The sequence below is a fragment of the Balaenoptera physalus genome, assembly GCF_965194825.1.
Source record: "Balaenoptera physalus genome assembly, chromosome: 18".
Classification (NCBI taxonomy): Eukaryota; Metazoa; Chordata; class Mammalia; order Artiodactyla; family Balaenopteridae; genus Balaenoptera; species Balaenoptera physalus.
Window position 1 is genome coordinate 11,869,491 of NC_138899.1, and position 19,472 is coordinate 11,888,962.

The window sequence follows — 19,472 nt, forward strand, 5'->3', positions numbered from 1 at the left end:
ATAAGAAAGCCTTGTGTCATCGTTTAATCGTTGTTGTTTTCTTTCTTAGTGATCCATACAGCTTCTTGCAGTAGTTGGGAGCTTAGCTTTGGTGAAATTGGGGCAGGGCGGGGGGGTGGGCAAAAGGACAGGCAGAAGTCCAGTTCCTCTAAGAACTGATGCTCAACTCAGTTTTGACTCTACGCTTGGGTTTGGGATATTCCAGAGTCACACGATGAAAAATAATGTAAAAACAGTACCTATACAGCCCTTTTTATATGCTACACACTGAACGTAGACTGCCTCTCCCCTTTGCCACAGCCCAGACAGATCAGTAGCTCCGTTTAGAGAGAGAGGAAGCTGAGAGTTAGAGAGATCAGGTACCCAGGCCTTGCTTCTGTGCTCCCCATCCAGCCAAATGTGTGGTCTGTCGGCCCTTCCCCATGTTATTTAAAAACATCTTCCTGAAGGACCTTCAAGATGGCGGAGGAGTAAGACGTGGGGATCACCTTCCTCCCCACAAATACATCAAAAATACATCTACCTGTGGAACAGCTCCTACAGAATACCTACTGAACGCTGGCAGAAGACCTCAGACTTCCCGAAAGGCAAGAAACTCCCCACGTACCTGGGTAGGGCAAAAGAAAAAAGAGAAAACAGAGACAAAAAAATAGGGACGGGACCTGCACCACTGGGAGGGAGCTGTGAAGGAGGAAAGGTTTCCACACACTAGGAAGCCCCTTCACTGGCGGACACGGGGGGTGGCGGGGGGGGAGCTTCGGAGCCATGGAGGAGAGCGCAGCCACAGGGGTGCGGAGGGCAAAGCAGAGAGATTCCCGCCCAGAGGATCGGTGCCGACCAGCACTCACCAGCCTGAGAGGCTTGTCTGCTCACCCGCCAGGGCGGGCGGGGGCTGGGAGCTGAGGCTCAGGCTTTGGAGGTCAGACCCCACGGAGAGGACTGGGGTTGGCTGCGTGAACACAGTCTGAAGGGGCTAGTGCGCCACAGCTAGCTGGGAGGGAGTCCAGAAAAAAGTCTGGACCTGCCTAAGAGGCAAGAGACCATTGTTTTGGGGTGCACGAGGAGAGGGGATTCAGAGCACCACCTAAATGAGCTCCAGAGATGGGCATGAGCCGTGGCTGTCAGCGCGGACACCAGAGATGGGCATGAGATGCTAAGGCTGCTGCTACTGCCACCAAGGAGCCTGTGTGTGAGCACAGATCACTATCCACACCTCCCCTCCCGGGAGCCTGTGCAGCCCGCCAATGCCAGGGTCCCGTGATCCAGGGACAACTTCCCTGGGAGAACAGAGGGCGTGCCTCAGGCTTTCGCATCACACTGGCCTCTGCCACCACACACTCGCCCCGCATTCCATACCCCTCCCTCCCCCTGGCCTGAGTGAGAAAGAGCCCCCTAATCTGCCGCTCCTTTAACTCCCTCCTGTCTGGGCGAAGAACAGACGCCCTCAGGCGACCCACACGCAGAGGCGGGGCCAAATCCAAAGCTGAACCCCAGGAGCTGTGCAAACAAAGAAGAGAAAGGGAAATCTCTCCCAGCAGCCTCAGGAGCAGCAGATTGTTTCTCCACAATCAATTTGATGTACCCTGCATCTGTGGAATACCTGAATAGACAATGAATCACCCCAAAATTGAGGCAGTGGACTTTGGGAGCAACTGTAGGCTTGGGGTTTGCTGTCTGTGACTGACTTGTTTCTGATTTATATGTTTATCTTAGTTTAGTTTTTAGTGCTTGTTATCATTGGTGGATTTGTTTATTGGTTTGGTTTCTCTCTTCTTTTTTTAAATTATATTTTTATTTTTTTATTTTAATAAAAAAATTTTTTGTCTTAATAACTTTATTTATTTATTTATTTTTTCCTTTTTCTTTCTCCCTTTTCTTCTGAGCTGTGTGTCTGACAGGGTCTTGGTGCTCTGGCTGGGTGTCAGGCCTGAGCCTCTGAGGTGGGAGAGCTCAGTTCGGGACATTGGACCACCAGAGACCTCCCAGCCCCATGTAATATCAATTGGCGAGAGCTCTCCCAGAGATCTCCGTCTCAATGCTAAGACCCAGCTCCACTCAACAACCAGCAAGCTCCAGTGCTGGACACCCCATGCCAAACAACTAGCAAGACAGGAGTACAACCCCACCCATTAACAGAGAGGCTGCCTAAAATCATAATAAGTTCACAGACACCCCCAAACACACCACTGAACGTGGTCCTGCCCACCAGAAAGACAGGATCCGGCCTCATCCACCAGAATACAGGCACCAGTCCCCTCCACCAGGAAGCCTCCACAACCCACTGAACCAAGCTTAGCCACTGGGGGCAGACACCAAAAACAATGGGAACTATGAACCTGCAGGCTGCAAAGAAGGAGACCCCAAAGACAGTTAAGCAAAATGAGAAGACAGAGAAATACGCAGCAGATGAAGGAGCAAGGTAAAAACCCACCAGACCAAACAAATGAAGAGGTAATAGGCAGTCTACCTGAAAAAGAATTCAGAGTAATGATAGTAAAGATGATCCAAAATCTTGGAAATAGAATGGAGAAAATACAAGAAACGTTTAACAAGGACCTAGAAGAACTAAAGAGCAAACAAACAATGATGAACAACACAATAAATGAAATCAAAAGTTCTCTAGAAGGAATCAGTAGAATAACTGAGGAAGAAGAACGCATAAGTGACCTGGAAGATAAAATAGTGGAAATAACTACCGCAGAACAGAATGAAGAGAATTGAGGACAGTCTCAGAGACCTCTGGAACATTAAATGCACCAACATTTGAATTATAGGGGTCCCAGAAGAAGAAGAGAAGAAAAAAAAGGGACTGAGAAAGTATTGAAGAGATTATAGTTGAAAACTTCCCTAACATGGGAAAGGAAATAGTCAAGTCCAGGAAGCACAGAGAATCCCATACAGGATAAATCCAAGGAGAAATATGCCAAGACACATATTAATCAAACTATCAAAAATTAAATACAAAGAAAAAATATTAAAAGCAGCAAGGGAAAAGCAACAAATAACATACAAGGGAATCCCCATAAGGTTAACAGCTGATCTTTCAGCAAGCCAGAAGGGAGTGTCAGGACCTATTTAAAGTGATGAAAGAGAAAAACCTACAACCAAGATTACTGTACCCAGCAAGGATCTCATTCAGATTCGACAGAGAAATTAAAACCTTTACAGACAAGCAAAAGCTAAGAGAATTCAGCACCACCAAACCAGCTTTACAACAAATGCTAAAGGAACTTCTCTAGGCAGGAAACACAAGAGAAGGAAAAGACCTACAATAAGAAACCCCAAACAATTAAGAAAATGGTAATAGGAACATACATATTGATAATTACCTTAAATGTAAATGGACTAAATGCTCCAACCAAAAGACATAGACTGGCTGAATGGATACAAAAATAAGACCCGTATATATGCTGTCTACAAGAGACCCACTTCAGACCTAGGGACACATACAGACTGAAAGTGAGGGGATGGAAAAAGATATTCCATGCAAATGGAAATCAAAAGAAAGCTGGAGTAGTAATTCTTATATCAGACAAAATAGACTTTAAAATAAAGACTATTACAAGAGGCAAAGAAGGACACTACATAATGATCAAGGGATCAATCCAAGAAGATATAACAATTGTAAATATTTATGCACCCAACATAGGAGCACCTCAATACATAAGGCAAATGCTAACAGCCATAAAAGGGGAAACTGACAGTAACACAGTAATCGTAGGGGACTTTAGCACCCCATTTTCACCGATGGACAGATCATCCAAACAGAAAATAAATAAGGAAACACAAGCTTTAAATGACACATTATACCAGATGGGCTTAATTGCTATTTTTAGGACATTCCATCCAAAAACAACACAATACACTTTCTTCTCAAGTGCTCATGGAACATTCTCCAGGATAGATCATACCTTGGGTCACAAATCAAGCTCTGTTAAACTTAAGAAAATTGAAATCGTATCAAATATCTTTTCCGACCACAACACTATGAGACTAGATATCAATTACAGGAAAAAAAACTAAAAAATACAAACACATGGAGGCTAAACAATATACTACTAAATAACCAAGAGATCAATGAAGAAATCAAAGAGGAAATCAAAAAATACCTAGAAACAAATGACAGTGAAAACATGATGACCCAAAACCTATGGGATGCAACAAAAGCAGTTCTAAGAGGGAAGTTTATAGCAATACAATCCTACCTCAAGAAACAAGAAACATCTCAAATAAACAACCTAACCTTACACCTAAAGCAATTAGAGAAAGAAGAACAAAAAAACCCCCAAAGTTAGCAGAAGGAAAGAAATCATAAAGATCAGATCAGAAATAAATGAAAAAGAAATGAAGGAAATGATAGCAAAGATCAATAAAACTAAAAGCTTGTTCTTTGAGAAGATAAACAAAATTGATAAACCATTAGCCAGACTCATCAAGAAAAAAAGGGAAAAGACTCAAATCAACAGAATTAGAAATGAAAAAGGAGAAGTAACAACTGACACTGCAGAAATACAAAGGATCATGAGAGATTACTACAAGCAACTATATGCCAATAAAATGGACAACCTGGAAGAAATGGGCAAATTCTTAGAAAAGCACAACCTTCCGAGACTGAACCAGAAAGAAATAGAAAATATAAACAGACCAATCACAAGCACTGAAATTGAAACTGTGATTAAAAATCTTCCAACAAACAAAAGTCCAGGACCAGATGGCTTCACAGGTGAATTCTATCAAACATTTAGAGAAGAGCTAACACCTATCCTTCTCAAACTCTTCCAAAATATAGCAGAGGGAGAAACACTCCCAAACTGATTCTACGAGGCCACCATCACCCTGATACCAAAACCAAACAAAGATGTCACAAAAAAAGAAAACTACAGGTCAATATCACTGATAAACATAGGTGCAAAAATCCTCAACAAAATACTAGCAAACAGAATCTGGCAGCACATTAAAAGGGTCATACACCATGATCAAGTGGGGTTTATCCCAGGAATGCAAGGATTCTTCAATATACACAAATCAATCAATGTGATACACCATATTAACAAATTGAAGGAGAAAAACCATATGATCATCTCAATAGATGCAGAAAAAGCTTTCAACAAAATTCAACACCCATTTATGATAAAAACCCTGCAGAAAGTAGGCATAGAGGAAACTTACCTCAATATAATAAAGGCCATATATGACAAACCCACAGCCAACATCGTTCTCAATGGTGAAAAACTGAAACCATTTCCTCTAAGATCAGGAACAAGACAAGGTTGCCCACTCTCACCACTATTATTCAACATAGTTTGGGAAGTTTTAGCCACAGCAATCAGAGAAGAAAAAGAAATAAAAAGAATCCAAATCGAAAAAGAAGTACAGCTGTCACTGTTTGCAGATGACATGATACTATACATAGAGAATCCTAAAGAGGCTACCAGAAAACTACTAGAGCTAATCAATGAATTTGGTAAAGTAGCAGGATACAAAATTAATGCACAGAAATCCCTTGCATTCCTATACACTAATGATGAAAAATCTGAAAGAGAAATTAAGGAAACACTCCCATTTACCATTGCAACAAAAAGAATAAAATACCTAGGAATAAACCTACCTAAGGAGACAAAAGACCTGTATGCAGAAAACTATAAGACACTGGTAAAAGAAATTAAAGATGATACAAACAGATGGAGAGATATACCATGTTTTTGGATTGGAAGAATCAACATTGTTGAAAATGACTATACTACCCAAAGCAATCTACAGATTCAATGCAATGCCTATCAAATTACCAATGGTATTTTTCACAGAACTAGAACAAAAAATTTTACAATTTGTATGGAAACACAAAAGACCCCGAATAGTCAAAGCAGTCTTGAGAAAGAAAAACAGAGCTGGAGGAATCAGGCTCCCTGACTGCAGACTATACTACAAAGCTACAGTAATCAAGACAGTATGGTACTGGCACAAAAACAGAAATATAGATCAATGGAACAGGATAGAAAGCCCAGAGATAAACCCATGCACATATGGTCACCTTATTTTTGATAAAGGAGGCAAGAATATTCAATGGAGAAAAGACAGCCTCTTCAATAAGTGGTGCTGGGAAAACTGGACAGCTACATGTAAAAGAATGAAATTAGAACACTTCCTAACACCATACACAAAAATAAACTCAGAATGGATTAAAGATCTAAATGTAAGACCAGACATTATAAAACTCATAGAAGAAAACATAGGCAGAACACTCTATGAAATAAATCACAGCAAGATCCTTTTTGACCCACCTCCTAGTGTAATGGAAATAAAAACAAAAATAAACAAATGGGACCTAATAAAACTTAAAAGCTTTTGCATAGCAAAGGAAACCATAAACAAGACAAAAAGACAACCCTCAGAATGGGAGAAAATATTTGCAAACAAAGCAACTGACAAAGGATTAATCTCCAAAATATACATGCAGCTCTTGCAGCTCAATATCAAAAAGAACAACCCAATCCAAAAATGGGCAGAAGACCTAAATAGACATTTCTCCAAAGAAGATATACAGATTGCCAACAAACACATGAAAGGATGCTCAGCATCACTAATCATTAGAGAAATGCAAATCAAAACCACAGTGAGATGTCACCTCACGCCGGTCAGAATGGCCATCATCAAAAAATCTAGAAACAATAAATGCTGGAGAGGGTGTGGAGGAAAGGGAACACTCTTGCACTGTTGGTGGGAATGTAAGCTGATACAGCCACTATGGAGAACAGTATGGAGGTTCCTTAAAAATCTAAAAATAGAACTACCATATGACCCAGCAATCCCACTACTGGGCATATACCCTGAGAAAACCATAATTCAAAAAGAGTCATGTACCACAATGTTCACTGCAGCTCTATTTACAATATCCAGGACATGGAAGCAACCTAAATGTCCATTGACAGATGAATGGATAAAGAAGATGTGGCACATACATACAATGAAATATTACCCAGCCATAAAAAGGAACGAAATTGAGTTATTTGTAGTGAGTTGGATGGACCTAGAGTCTGTCATACAGAGTGAAGTAAGTCAGAAAGAGAAAAACAAATACCGTATGCTAACACATATATATGGAATCTAAAAAAAAAAAAAAAAAGGTTCTGAAGAACCTAGGGGCAGGATAGGAATAAAGATGCAGACGTAGAGAATGGACTTGACACGGGTTGGGGGGAAGGGGAAGCTGGGACGAAGTGAGAGAGTAGCACTGACATTTATACACTACCAAATGCAAAATAGATAGCTAGTGGGAAGCAGCTGCATAGAACAGGGAGATCAGCTCGGTGCTTTGTGTCCACCTAGAGGGGTGGGATAGGGAGGGTGGGAGGGAGACGCAAGAAGGTGGGGTTATGGGGATATGTGTATACATATAGGTGATTCACTTTGTTATACAGCAGAAACTAACACAACAGTGTAAAGCAATTATACTCCAATAAAGATGTATAAAAACCCCCATAAACTCACTTCTAGACACGTTCTCATGAGAAGAGTGAAAAACTTAGAAGGAAACCTACAGTGAAAAAAATAAATAGACTCTCCAGCTACACTGATGCTGGAAGACAAGAGGCCATGTCTTTGTAATTCTGAGGGAAATTGAATTCCAATGAAGAATTTCATTCAGGTGTAAGAGCAAAATGAAGATGTTTTCAGGCACGTAGAAAATTTGTTTGCCAAGCACCCTTTCTGATGATGTTCTCCAAGGAAGGGAAGGAAGGGGAGAAGGAGGGAGGGAGGAAGTCAGTGAGTCATGGGATCCAACAGCAGAAATCCTAACGGGAAGAGCACTGGAGGGAAGTCCCAGCAGGATTGTGCCCCAAGCCCACAGGGCACTCAGCCCTGATGGGAACCAGATGTACGAGTGAACCCTCTAGAAGAAAGTGGTTTCCATGTAATAGCATGATTAGAGAGTTGGATAATCTTCAGAATAAAGTGAAAGCGTATGCTTATTCTAGCAGTAAGAAAAAAGCTAAATGCAATTATGAAAAAGAAGAAGAAAAGCCATACAACAGTTGTGTAAAGCAAACTAAAACGTGCCTTAAATGCAACCAGTGGTGGGGCTTAGAAAAGAAATCCATTTGACACCAACATCTGGAACATTCTGCTTGGCACAGGAGTGAAACACTGGAACCACAGAGTAAATGTAATCGGAAAAGGTACCATGAAAATGTAATCAGATTCTATTGCCTGGCTCTGCAGTGAACATTTACAACTTCGATAGCATAATGGTATTTATTAGATTTAGATTTAGATTTTTTTTTTTAAACAATTTAATTTATTTATTTATTTTTGGCTGCGTTGGGTCTCTGTTGCAGTGCGTGGGCTTTCTCTAGTTGCAGCGAGCAGGGGCTACTCTTCGTTGAGGTGCGCGGGCTTCTCATTGCGGTGGTTTCTCTTGTTGCGGAGCACGGGCTCCAGGCGCGTGGGCTCGGTAGTTGTGGCTCCCGGGCTCTAGGGCACAAGCTCAGTAGTTGTGGTGCACAGGCTTAGTTGCTCCGCGGCATGCGGGATCTTCCCGGACCAGGGATGGAACCCGTGTCCCCTGCATTGGCAGGCGGATTCTTAACCACTGGGGAAGTCCCCTGTTATTAAAGAAAGGAAGTGCAGAATCCTCCATAAATGCTTTCCACACTCACACTCCACCTAAAGACACACGTCCGGGCACCGCGCACACATTAAACTGAGCAGCCTTCCACCCACTTTTGCTTCCCTGCGCGGACGTAGTGCTTTCCCAGGCAGTGCTTTCCAGAGCGCGGTCCCCTGACCAACAGCGTCAACCTCACCTTAGCGCTTGTTAGAAACGCAGATTCTCGCGCCCCACCCCTACCTACTGAGTCAGCAAATCCAGCTGAGGCCGGGGACCCTGCATTTCATGCTCCTTTCCCGTGGCTCCGATGCGCGCTCAAGCTGGGGCGTCCCCGGCCCAGGTCCCCCCTGTCACCCGCGCTATGCCTCTGGCCGGCCCCCGAGGGCCAGGGGGCTCGGAAAGCGGAGTCCAGGTGCCGGCCGCGGACAGGTGTCCACCCGCTGGGGCTCCAGGGTCTCTGACCTCTGCCTCTGCTATTCCACCGCCTCCAAGGGTGGAGCTCTGCTGCCCCGCCCGCGCACCTCCAGCTACACAGGTGCTGGGCAGGGCTTGCACACCAAGTCGCAGGAAGCAGCGCCTTAGCAAAAAGGTCCTCCGTCCTGGACTCCTCGCTCGCCAGTCGCAGGGAGCCCTCGGAGCCGCCACCATGGGTAGGCGCGCGGGGCCGGGGTCGCGGGGAGCCCGGCGCAGGGGCTGCGCAGTCGGGGCGCTGCGGAGGGGTCGCCGCGGGGCGGGGCCGGGCTGCCACGCCGGTCCCCGCGGTCGCCGGCGGCTGGCGGACCTGCGGGCGGAGCCGGCAACGCTGGCAGCGCGGGAGGGCGGGCGCGCAGCAGGGACACCTCGCCGCGGCGGGAAGCGACCGGGGGTCAGCGGAGCCCGGGGTGGCGGTGGGGTTCGCAGGCTTGGGCGTGTTTGCGGGGCGGGCAGCCTCCACGCCCCGTCCCGTCCCCGGGCGCGGAGGCAGAGGGCCCCAGGCGCCCTGTCACAGGTTGGAAGGACGAACGCAGTAACCATCACCTGCCTACCTGTTGTGAATCCTCGGTCTCTGTGTTCCCACCCTGTGGGCTGAGAGCTAGACTGCGTCGTGCTGGTGATGGCAGGGCCAGCAGAGCCTCCGTCCAGGAGGGGGGGAGCGTGGCGCTCAGTGGCTGTTCAGGTGCTTCTCTTGCCTCTGGCTGGCCGGGTGACCCAGAGCTGCTGACGGAGCCCTGGTCCAAGGGGAACTGGGGCTGGCCCGTTGGGGCCCTATTTAACGTTCTGCCGCTGTCTTCGAGCTTCAAGAGAAGGCATAGAGGAGAGTAGCCGGTCCTCCATAGGCAAGGAGTGTCGGCAGAACATCTAGAAAACAACTTAATCCTGCCTGCTTCCGAATAAACAGCTCTGGAGTGAACGCAGAAGCAGAACGGAGCTGCAAGAGACCAGAGATCAGCCCAGCCCTCTTCTCCCCGCAAGCCTGTGCATGGATGGGTCGAGGCTGTCACAATGTGGCCACGTGGTTGAGAGAGCCGGGTCTGACTTTGGCCAGCCTGCACTTGTATTCCCGCTCTGCCACTTGCTCCCTCTGTGATCTTGCATCAGTGAGCTAAGCTCTGTGGCCCTTGACTCCCTCAGCCATTAGGCAGAAGTGTCCATACCACCCTCAGTGGCAGCGCTGAGCTGTGTAGGAGCTCAATGCCGGCTGTGCATGGGCACCTGGCTCTCAGACTCACTGTGCCATGCCGAGTCGTGGTCCTGGAGTAGCGGTTTTGAGTGGGTCACCCTTGGGACTTCTAGCGGTGCTAAGTATGCTCGTTCCAGAAAGATGCTGCAGCCTCCTCTCCCGTGCAGGTTGTCAGGGGCCGGTACCCATCAGAGCTCAGCTTTGCAGGCAGCCCGACTCCTGGGCTGGAGCTCTGGGTCCTGCTTCAAACACCATTTGCTTGTCACTCTATGTAACTTTTCTGGGAGGTGCTCTGAAGTATTCATTTTGGTTTTCAGATCCCAAATACCTGAATAGTATCCATGCCGAATTAGAACTTTTCCTAACACAGTTCCAATCGGGGTAGCTGTTGGCAGCCTGATTGTCAGTGAATGAACACAAGTTAGCTTTTGAAGTATAGTCCCCAGTGAACTGACTTTCTAGTTTACAGATTGGTGCTTAAGGGTTTTGGGGTGGGAGGTTGTTTGTTTTGCAACTGAGATTGGCATAGCATGTGAGTAGCAACAAAAAGTTTACATTCAGACACCAGTTTTATGTTTACTTAGGTCCTAAATTTTCAATATCTGGGTCTAGTTAGTAAATGAAACAAATAATTAGGAAATGTCTTTTAATTTAAAAAAGTAGCAGTAACATCCCCTCTTAAGAGCAGATCTTTGTTACTTAGATGATGCCAAGATTGTTTCAGATCCCCTCACGACTGAACGGGGAACACTTGGAAAGCTTGGTGAATCCAGCAGGAGGGAAAGAAGCAAGGAAAGTTCTTAGAGAAGCGTTTGCCTTGAAAAGGGCCAGATAGTAGATATTTTTGGCTCCGGGGGCCACACAGTGTCTGTGGCAACGACTCAAGTCCACCCTTGTAATTTGAAATATGAAACAAATGGGCGAATCTGTGTTTCAGTAAAACTTTATCAATGGGCACAGAAGTGTGAATTTTATATGCTTTGCAGGTGTCACAAAATAGTCTTTAAAAGCGTTTTTTGATTATTTTAAAATGTAGACACCATTTTAGCTTGCGAGCCATACAAAAATGGGCAGGGGGCCGGACTTGGTGCCGCGCCATAGCTGCTGACCTTTGCTTTAAAGGGTGTGTGTGATTATCAGAGTCGGGACCAGAGGAGGCAGGGACCAGCCTGCCTTGTGGAGTTAGGTCTCCGAAGGGCAGCGAACCTCAGTGACTGGAGTGCCGCCTCTGAGACCTTTGGAGGGCTGGGGACACTTTTGTGGAAGATTTGGAATATTCTTTCTCCGTCCTGTTACCCCCACCCGACTCCCTAGCCCAGAGCTTAGCAGAGATATATGCCAAAGTTATTCTCACCAATTCCTTCCCTCACTTTGGTCCTGGAAAACCATAGATCCTGCCCTGTCGCATGCCACATATATGACTCTGAAGATGGAGGTTGATGAGGCTTCGGGTTCTAGGAAGAGGCTTCCGGTTTTCCTGCCCCCCATGCCAGGGCCTCCAGGCCGACCTGAGAAGTTCATTCACTTAGTGATGACGCTTTATCACATTCCTCCCCTCCAGCTCTCAGCTTCCTTCTGGCCTTGTAGGTAATTCTGAAGAGTTTTTCAAGTCAGTTTCCTGAGTATAAAAGGAGGGACTAGCCTTGAAGGTCCCTCAAACCTGGTCCTTTAAAAGTCCTTCCACATTCTCTCCTCTTTCTAGAAGCTCTTGGGTAGAACTGTGAACAGAGCCGAAGGACCAGGGAGGCTGGCATTCCTGCTGTAGGCTGTAAGTGTGCTGCTGGAAGCTGAGGGTACCCCACACCAAAGGGAGCCTTGGGCATCCCAACCTTGGGAGAACCTCTTCCTCCCATACAGTAAAAAGAGAGAACTTCTGACATTGGGTCCTTTTAGGCTGACATTACTCTAAGTCAGTGGTTTTTAGGCTTTAGCATGTGTCGGGATCACTTGAGCAATGGCTCATTCTAACACGTGCCTGGGCCGCAGCCCTAGCGTCTCTGCTTCGGTGGATCAGGGCAGGGCTCAAGGATTTGCATCTGCAAGTTCCCAGGTGATGCTCTGCTGCTGGTCCCAGGACCACACTTCGAGAACCACTGCCCTAAGTGACTCTACGTGACAACTTTCTTTTTCTCGACCCTTGCCCATGTCCAGACGTTGCTACTGTGCCCCCCAAAATGAGGTCATGGCAAGAAGATCTAGTGTAGTCTGGCCCCTGGCTTGTCCACGTGACCAAATTTGGGGCAAATTAGTAGCTAGAATTTAAAAATTAGCTCACAAAGGCAGTCTTAGGAAAGGGAGCCTTGATTCAGTGTGGTCCAGCTAAGGCTGGCAGGGGGTTGACCTGAATCTCCTATTTATGCAGTTTTTGTTTGCTTGTTTGTTTGTTGTAGCACATAAGGGAATAAAACTGTCCTGCCTTGAGGAGACTCATATCCTCAGGGGCAGGAGTGCAAGCCCGTAAACAACATTTTCCCACGCTGAGTTACAGGTGAGGTGAGCAAAGTATTATGAGACCAGTACAAAGTATTATGGAAGCAGCAGCTTACCACATCAAAGTTGGACGATTTGCCATCTTTTAATAACATTTTTTCCCTAAATTAATGCTTTTATTTATTTATTTATTTATTTATTTTTGGCTGTGTTGGGTCTTCGTTTCTGTGTGAGGGCTTTCTCCAGTTGCGGCGAGCGGGGGCCACTCTTCATCGCGGTGCGCGGGCCTCCCACCATCGCGGCCCCTCCCACTGCGGAGCACGGGCTCCAGACGCGCAGGCTCAGTAGTTGTGGCTCACGGGCCCAGCCGCTCCGAGGCGTGTGGGATCCTCCCAGACCAGGGCCCGAACCCGTGTCCCCTGCATTGGCAGACTGCGCCACCAGGGAAGCCCTTGGATTTGCCATCTTAATGGTAAACATTTGCATAGTCCTTCACACCCTTACAAAATGTCCTGAGTGGAATTATTCCATTTTTGGTTCACTTGGATTTTGATTAATAATTTTCCCAATACCTTTTTTTTTTTCTTTTAATTTATTTTTGGCTGTGTTGGATCTTTGTTTCTGTGTGAGGGCTTTCTCTAGTTGCGGCGAGCAGGGGCCACTCTTCATCGCGGTGTGCGGGCCTCTCACTGTCGCGGCCTCTCTTGTTGCGGAGCACAGGCTCCAGACGCGCAGGCTCAGTAGTTGTGGCTCACGGGCCCAGTTGCTCCGCGGCATGCGGGATCCTCCCAGACCAGGGCTCGAACCTGTGTCCCCTGCATTGGCAGGCGGATTCTCAACCACTGCGCCACCAGGGAAGCCCTCCCGCTGCCCTTTGAGTTACTGAAGGACAGAGGCCCATTGAGGGATCGTGAGCTACCAGGCTGGTTCGCAGGGAGCCCTCTGTCCTCCGGGGTCGAGCCAGATGAATGGAACCATGGGGCAGGGACTACCAGCCAGCTCTGTTTTCCCACTTCTCTGGGCGGTGGCAGCTCTTGGACACAATTACATCCTGATTCCATCCTTGGCAGGAGAGAAAGTATGTCGGTGTCCCAGGTGAGCTGATAAGGAAATAAAAACAAGGGGGGACTCTGAGGACATTCCATGTTCCTCCATGATGATGGTGAAAGAATAAGGGCATTATTGTCAGGAGATGAATGAGAACCGTGAACTCATAAAGTCCACGGGATTGCAACATGAAGAACCAGGGAATCGCTGTTTTGTAACTTTGTCCCCTGGTTTCAAAGGTCAGAAATACATCACTGAGGAAACAGCACAGTGGGGTCAACTCATGGGGTCGATGTGAATGGGCTGTCAGGCCTCTGCTTGCCACCCAGATTCGGTCCAGGTGCAGCTACCATGAGCAGGCAGTACAGGGTTACAGGACCATCTCAGCAGCTGGAAGGTGCCACAGCCAAGGGGAAGGGATAGGATCTTCCGCAGACTCTCCTGAAGAAGGAGGAAGGTCTAGTCCTTCCAAGACTGGAAACCAGCCAGGGCCTCCCACTCGGCTGCCGCCAGGATCCTCTCATCGCACAGAGGGGTCAGAGTCCCTAGGTATGACGTAGAAATGTGTGAAACTGAACATGTGCCCATCAGGAAAATTTGGTTCAAGGATCAGACATAAGACCAGAAAACTCACAAAGTATGCCACATAAGAAGACCCATTCAGAGTTCTCAAAGTCAGCATTTAAAACTTCTGCTCTCTGCAGAGTTTTATCGTAAGCTCTATTAGGATATATCAGGAGGTACAGCTGAAATGTTCTCGGAGGAACAAAAGTTTTTCTTATTTAGTCAAAACACAGAAGCTCCCATAATGTATTCGTTCCCTGTGGCTGCTATAACAAAAGTATCACAAACCAGTTTGTTTAAAACCACAGAAATGTATTCTCTCACATTGCTGGAGGCTGGAAGTCCAAAATCCAGGTGTCAGCAGCGCCACGCTCTCTCCGAAGGCTCTAGGGGAGACTCTGTCCCAGGCCTTTCTCTTAGCTTCTGGTGTTGCCAGCATGCCTTGGTTTGTGGACATATCACTCCAGTCTCTGCGTTCATCATCACATGGCCATCATCTTCCCCCTGTGTATGGCTGTCGTCTTATCAGGACACTGGTCATATGGGATTCAGAACCCACCCTACTCCAGGGTGACCTCATCTTCCCTCTTCTCATCTGCAGCAAGCCCATTTCCAGATAAGGTCACCTTCTAGGATTATGGGAAGGACAGTAGTTTTGGGAAAACACTATTTAACCCAGTACACATGGTAATAGAAAATATTCTCTCTGAAATATGTGTGCTATTTGTCCATAACTTTAGTTAGGAAATATTCTTACTGTGCAAAGATGGTTCCATTGTGGCCTGCGTCCTCAGCTTAGGTGCTACATTTAGTAACTAGTGTCTTCCCCCCAGCAAGACAGATGGACTTTCAAGTCATAGCTCTAATCAGTTCTGAACAGCAATCTATTAATAATAGAAATGGTCTGTAAACACCCCCCCCCCATGTATAATAGTAGGTGAATCAGAAATGTTCACAGTGATGTCATAGACATGGGTAATTTACCTCAATTAGTTGTAAAAATAATGGTCAGACTCTGTTGATACTGTGTTACGGATCCATGGATAAAGTTTCCAGGCAGTCTTTAACGATGAATAGTGTTTATTTTTTTTAATAGCTGTCTCTTCTGTGCGTGTTCATTCTAAAATTATAAGACTGGAAAAAATAAGTCACCTAACACTTCCGTGGAGAGTTGTTAGGTAATATCTGACAGAATTTAAAATACGCATAATATTTTACCAGCGTTCTACTTCTAGAAATTTCTTATGGATATTCTCATGTATTCTCAGGATAAGAATAAGGCATGTACAACCTAAATATCAATGGAGGAAAAAATTTGCGTTCTGTACCTAGTTTTGCAGCCTAACTTCACACTTACCGTGATCAGAAAGCTGTTTTTTTTCTAGTGGCAATTTAACATCTAAGAGTAAAAAATCTTTGTGTCTAAAATTTTGGATCTCTAACTTAATTGCCTCCAAACAAACTCTCCCAAAGACCAGAAGATTGGTTTTTAGTTGTTGGTTTTTTTTTCAATTTAGTGACACTTGTGTGCCTTTGGCATTGTTTTCTCCTATGAAACACACGACATTATCAGGGCAGATGCTAATATGCTTGTTTCTCTTGCCTGCTTGGAGCGTGTCACTTGCCATGGTGGGAAGGTGACGTCCAGGAGGCTGAGAGCCGCTTCCCCTCACGTTCTCTCCTATTTCCTTTTAGAGCAGCTCTGAGGAAAGGTCTTTCTTTACCCTGAGAATATGTTTGTTTATTCACTCTCAGCAGTCATAGCATTTAGAGTCAGTCTCATTCTAAGTTCAGAATACAGGGTGTTCTTCTAGAAAACGAGAATGTCCAGGTGTAGATACAGGAAATCCCTGGAGAGCAAGGATTGCCTTCCTTAACCCTGAGTAACTGATCTGCCTACACCTGAGGCAGAACTTAGGCCTGTCCCTGGATCTTTCTGTTTTGCGTAGCAGTTTACTAACTCTGTCGCACCCTCTGGCCTGGCTGCCCTTTCCCTGCAATAGAGGAATAAACAACTTCTGAGCATGTACCGAGGGGGTTGGGTCCTGGGGCCCCTAGAGGTGATTTCTTTCTGAAGAAGAACGGGAATGGCGATCAATGATTCACATCTGTGGTTATGGAAACAAGATGCTAAAAGTTGTAGGTGATTTATAAAACCATCAGCAGCGGTCATTACGGGCCTCTTAAGCCTGTGATTTTAGACAGTCATGTGTAGAAACCTTTTTAAAAGGTAGGAGGATATCTGTAACCTACAACAATAGGTCGAGTACTACAAATGCTCTTGACTGTTACGGGTTTAATTATGTCACCCCCGAATTCATATACTGAAGTCGTAACCCCCGGTACCTGAGAATGTGACTTTATGTAGAAATAGGGTCATCACAGATGGAATCAGTTCAGATGAGGTCATGCTGGAGGAGGTGGCCCAAATCCAGTGTGACTGGTGTCCTTGTAAGAGGGGAGATTTGGACCCAGACGCACCTAAGGGGAGAAGACCAGGTGAAGATGAAGGCAGAGATCGGGTGATGCTAATACAAGCCAAAGAACATCAAAGATGGCCAGCAACCCACTGGAAGCTGGGCGATAGGCAGCGAACAGATTCTCCCTCACAGCCTTAGGAGGAACAGCTCTGCCCACACCTGATCTCAGCCTTCCAGCCTCCAGAACTGCGAGACGCTGCATTTCCATCGTTTTAAGCCTCTCTGTTCATGGTACAATGTTGTGGCAGCCCCAGGAAACGAAGGCACTGACCCAGGGCTGCCTTCCTCGGCCCTGACCAGGGGGCCCCTGGCCGAGAGAAGGAGGTAGTTTCAAGAAAGATGAAGGCCTGGCCGTCGGACACACACAGGACCAGTCCCGGCTGCTGGGCGGCTCAAGATGCCACGAGGCAGCTCACTGCACCCACAGGCAGCGAGGAAAGACTAGCCAAGAAGGGCGACACCGAAACAACAGGGGCCGATGACGGCAGCACGGTGGTGAGGGACCCCGTGGCCGAGAAGCCAGTGCCAGGCTGCAGCCAGATGGTTTCACACCCCACGTCTGTCTCCTCTGGGGCTGGACAGAGAGCCCCAGGCCCCGGCATCTGGGCTCACGCCTCGGGCTGTGTGGATACAAGGTCGCCAGCGCCCCAGGCTGAGCCCCTGCCATGGCCTTGTGCCAGGGTCGCGTCATAAAACCTACACTGTCCCATTAGCACTGGCTTCCCCATATTTCTAAAGCAGCTCCACGTTCTTCGGATTTAGCTGAAATTCCTAGTTCTCAAAGGCCTGATAACTCATTTGCTTTTAGCAGCAGTGCCGGCAGGACAGCCAGGAGCTTGATTAAATGGCTTTAGGAAAACCATACATCAGTATGTTCTGTGTTTATATAGCTATTTGTCAATGTATCAAAGGAAAAATAGATTCTCTCTTAGTGGGGAAGGAGGTAGTTGTGGAAAAGAGGCTATTTCTATAAAAACAAGTGAAGGGTGGGCAGGGCCAGTGCCCATCGGTGTGCAGGCTGCGCCCTGCCTGGGGGCCCCCGCAGGAGGGCCCGGGGCTAGAAGGCACCGCCCAGGCCACCAAGCCGCTCTCCACTCGCAAGCCTTGCCTCCCGGGCAGGATCCTGCCGGAAAGATCACAATTTTCTAAAGCACACAAAACTGCCATGCGGAGGAGCAGGGACCCTGAGGTGGGAAATGTGGCCAGACATTCCAGGAAGGAAAAAAATCATCAAGTCAGGCAAGAAGCAGCCTCAGGAAGAGCCACTCTGGAAACTAGGGCCTTGGGTGACAGGCGCAGAGCCTGTTCTATAACTAGCCTGACTCCTGTGGGAAAAGCCCACTGAAGGAAAGAAAACCCCTTTCACTTCTTGATCAAAGCTGATCAATTTTGGAAAAAAAATCAAAGCAGGGGTGCAACACCAGGCCCCCCGCCTCTCCCGCCACCAAGTCTCAGCTCAGCTGCAGTTACGCCTGGTGCATGTCCTGCTGGGCTCTTTTTGAAATGGCACACGCTTTATTTTCTCAAAAAAAAAAAAGAAGAAAAGGTGGGGGGGATCATATGATATGTGAGGCTCTGAAACACTTTCCAGAAGTCAGAACAGCTGGCTGTGTCTGGGGTGATTGTAAAGAGGCTAAAGGGATCTAAGCTGGGAGAGAGGAGTGGGGAGACCGAGGGGGGCATGTGTGTGTGTGGGGAGGCGCTAACTGCCCTAATGCTGCCAGGAGCCATGAAGGAGCCCGGAGGGAGGGAGAAGTGGGAGGCCTGGCTGGACTGCTGGGGTGGAGGATGACAGAAGTCAGGTCCCCAGGGGAGGCCTGGCCTTGCAGGTAGCAGAACCAGCGAGGTTTGAGGGCAGTCCTGAGAGCCTCCACCCGGGACGCTCAGGTCAGTGGGGTGGGCAGGGGACGGGAAGGTGAGGCAAGGCGTCTTGTTTGTCACCGTCGTGCTGGTGAATGGAGGGCAGAGCTCAGAAAGAGGGATTGAAGAGCCGAGGCCAGAATCACATCATAGGAGCTGATCACCCAGACGTGAGCGATGCTTAGCGCTCCCTGCGCCCCAGCCCCTCCTGTGTGGCTCCCTAGCTCTGCTCCAGGGCAGCGAGTGGCTCCCAAACTGTATCCCCGGCACAGACAGCCGGCCCCACCCTCTGAGGTTTTGATCCCATGGGTCTGGGCTGGACCTGAGAGTTTGCATTTCCATGGAGTTCCCAGGAGCTGCTTCTGCTGGTGCAGGGACCACACGTGGAGAACCGCTGTGCCGGAGAATTTTTGAATGTTCCTTTAACCCCTGCAGCCACTCACAGAGTCACGCCCTATACTGCTGCCGATTTGAAAACAGCTTGACTGAAAGTCAGTGCTTGCCACTGTGGCTTGTGTTTGGGAAGTCTGACTTTTCTCTGTCCACAACTTCCTCATCCCATGACCTAATTTCCCCAGGTGACATCATAAGGACCTTCTGATTTTGGTCAATGAGAGCAACCCTGGAGGGGACGGCCTCTTTCTTCAAGGGCCACCTCTCACCCCTGCCAGGGCTCCCCATGGCAAATTCTTGTCCCTATTTTAAAGTCAGTCCATTCCAAACATCCATCCACACTACCCAGATGTCTTCATGGGATGCAGTAAATAACAAACTTCCTCTTATTAATGTAGCTTCGATCTTATTAACCAAGCTGCAAAGAAGG

At 47.3% G+C, this 19,472-nt stretch overlaps 1 protein-coding gene across 2 annotated transcripts in view; it reads left to right on the forward strand.

Annotated features, from left to right (window-relative positions):
• The first annotated feature begins 9,054 nt into the window (after nt 1–9,054).
• SLC15A1 (solute carrier family 15 member 1) overlaps nt 9,055–19,472 on the forward strand; it is a 50,815-nt gene continuing 40,397 nt past the window's right edge. Inside the window, exon 1 of one of the 2 annotated variants that reach the window (XM_082434641.1) lies at nt 9,055–9,258. In XM_082434641.1, coding sequence (XP_082290767.1) covers nt 9,255–9,258 — 4 coding nt within the window. In that variant the 5' untranslated portion in view covers nt 9,055–9,254. The remainder of the gene's footprint in view (nt 9,259–19,472) is intronic. The other variant, XM_082434638.1, reaches the window with a different exon arrangement.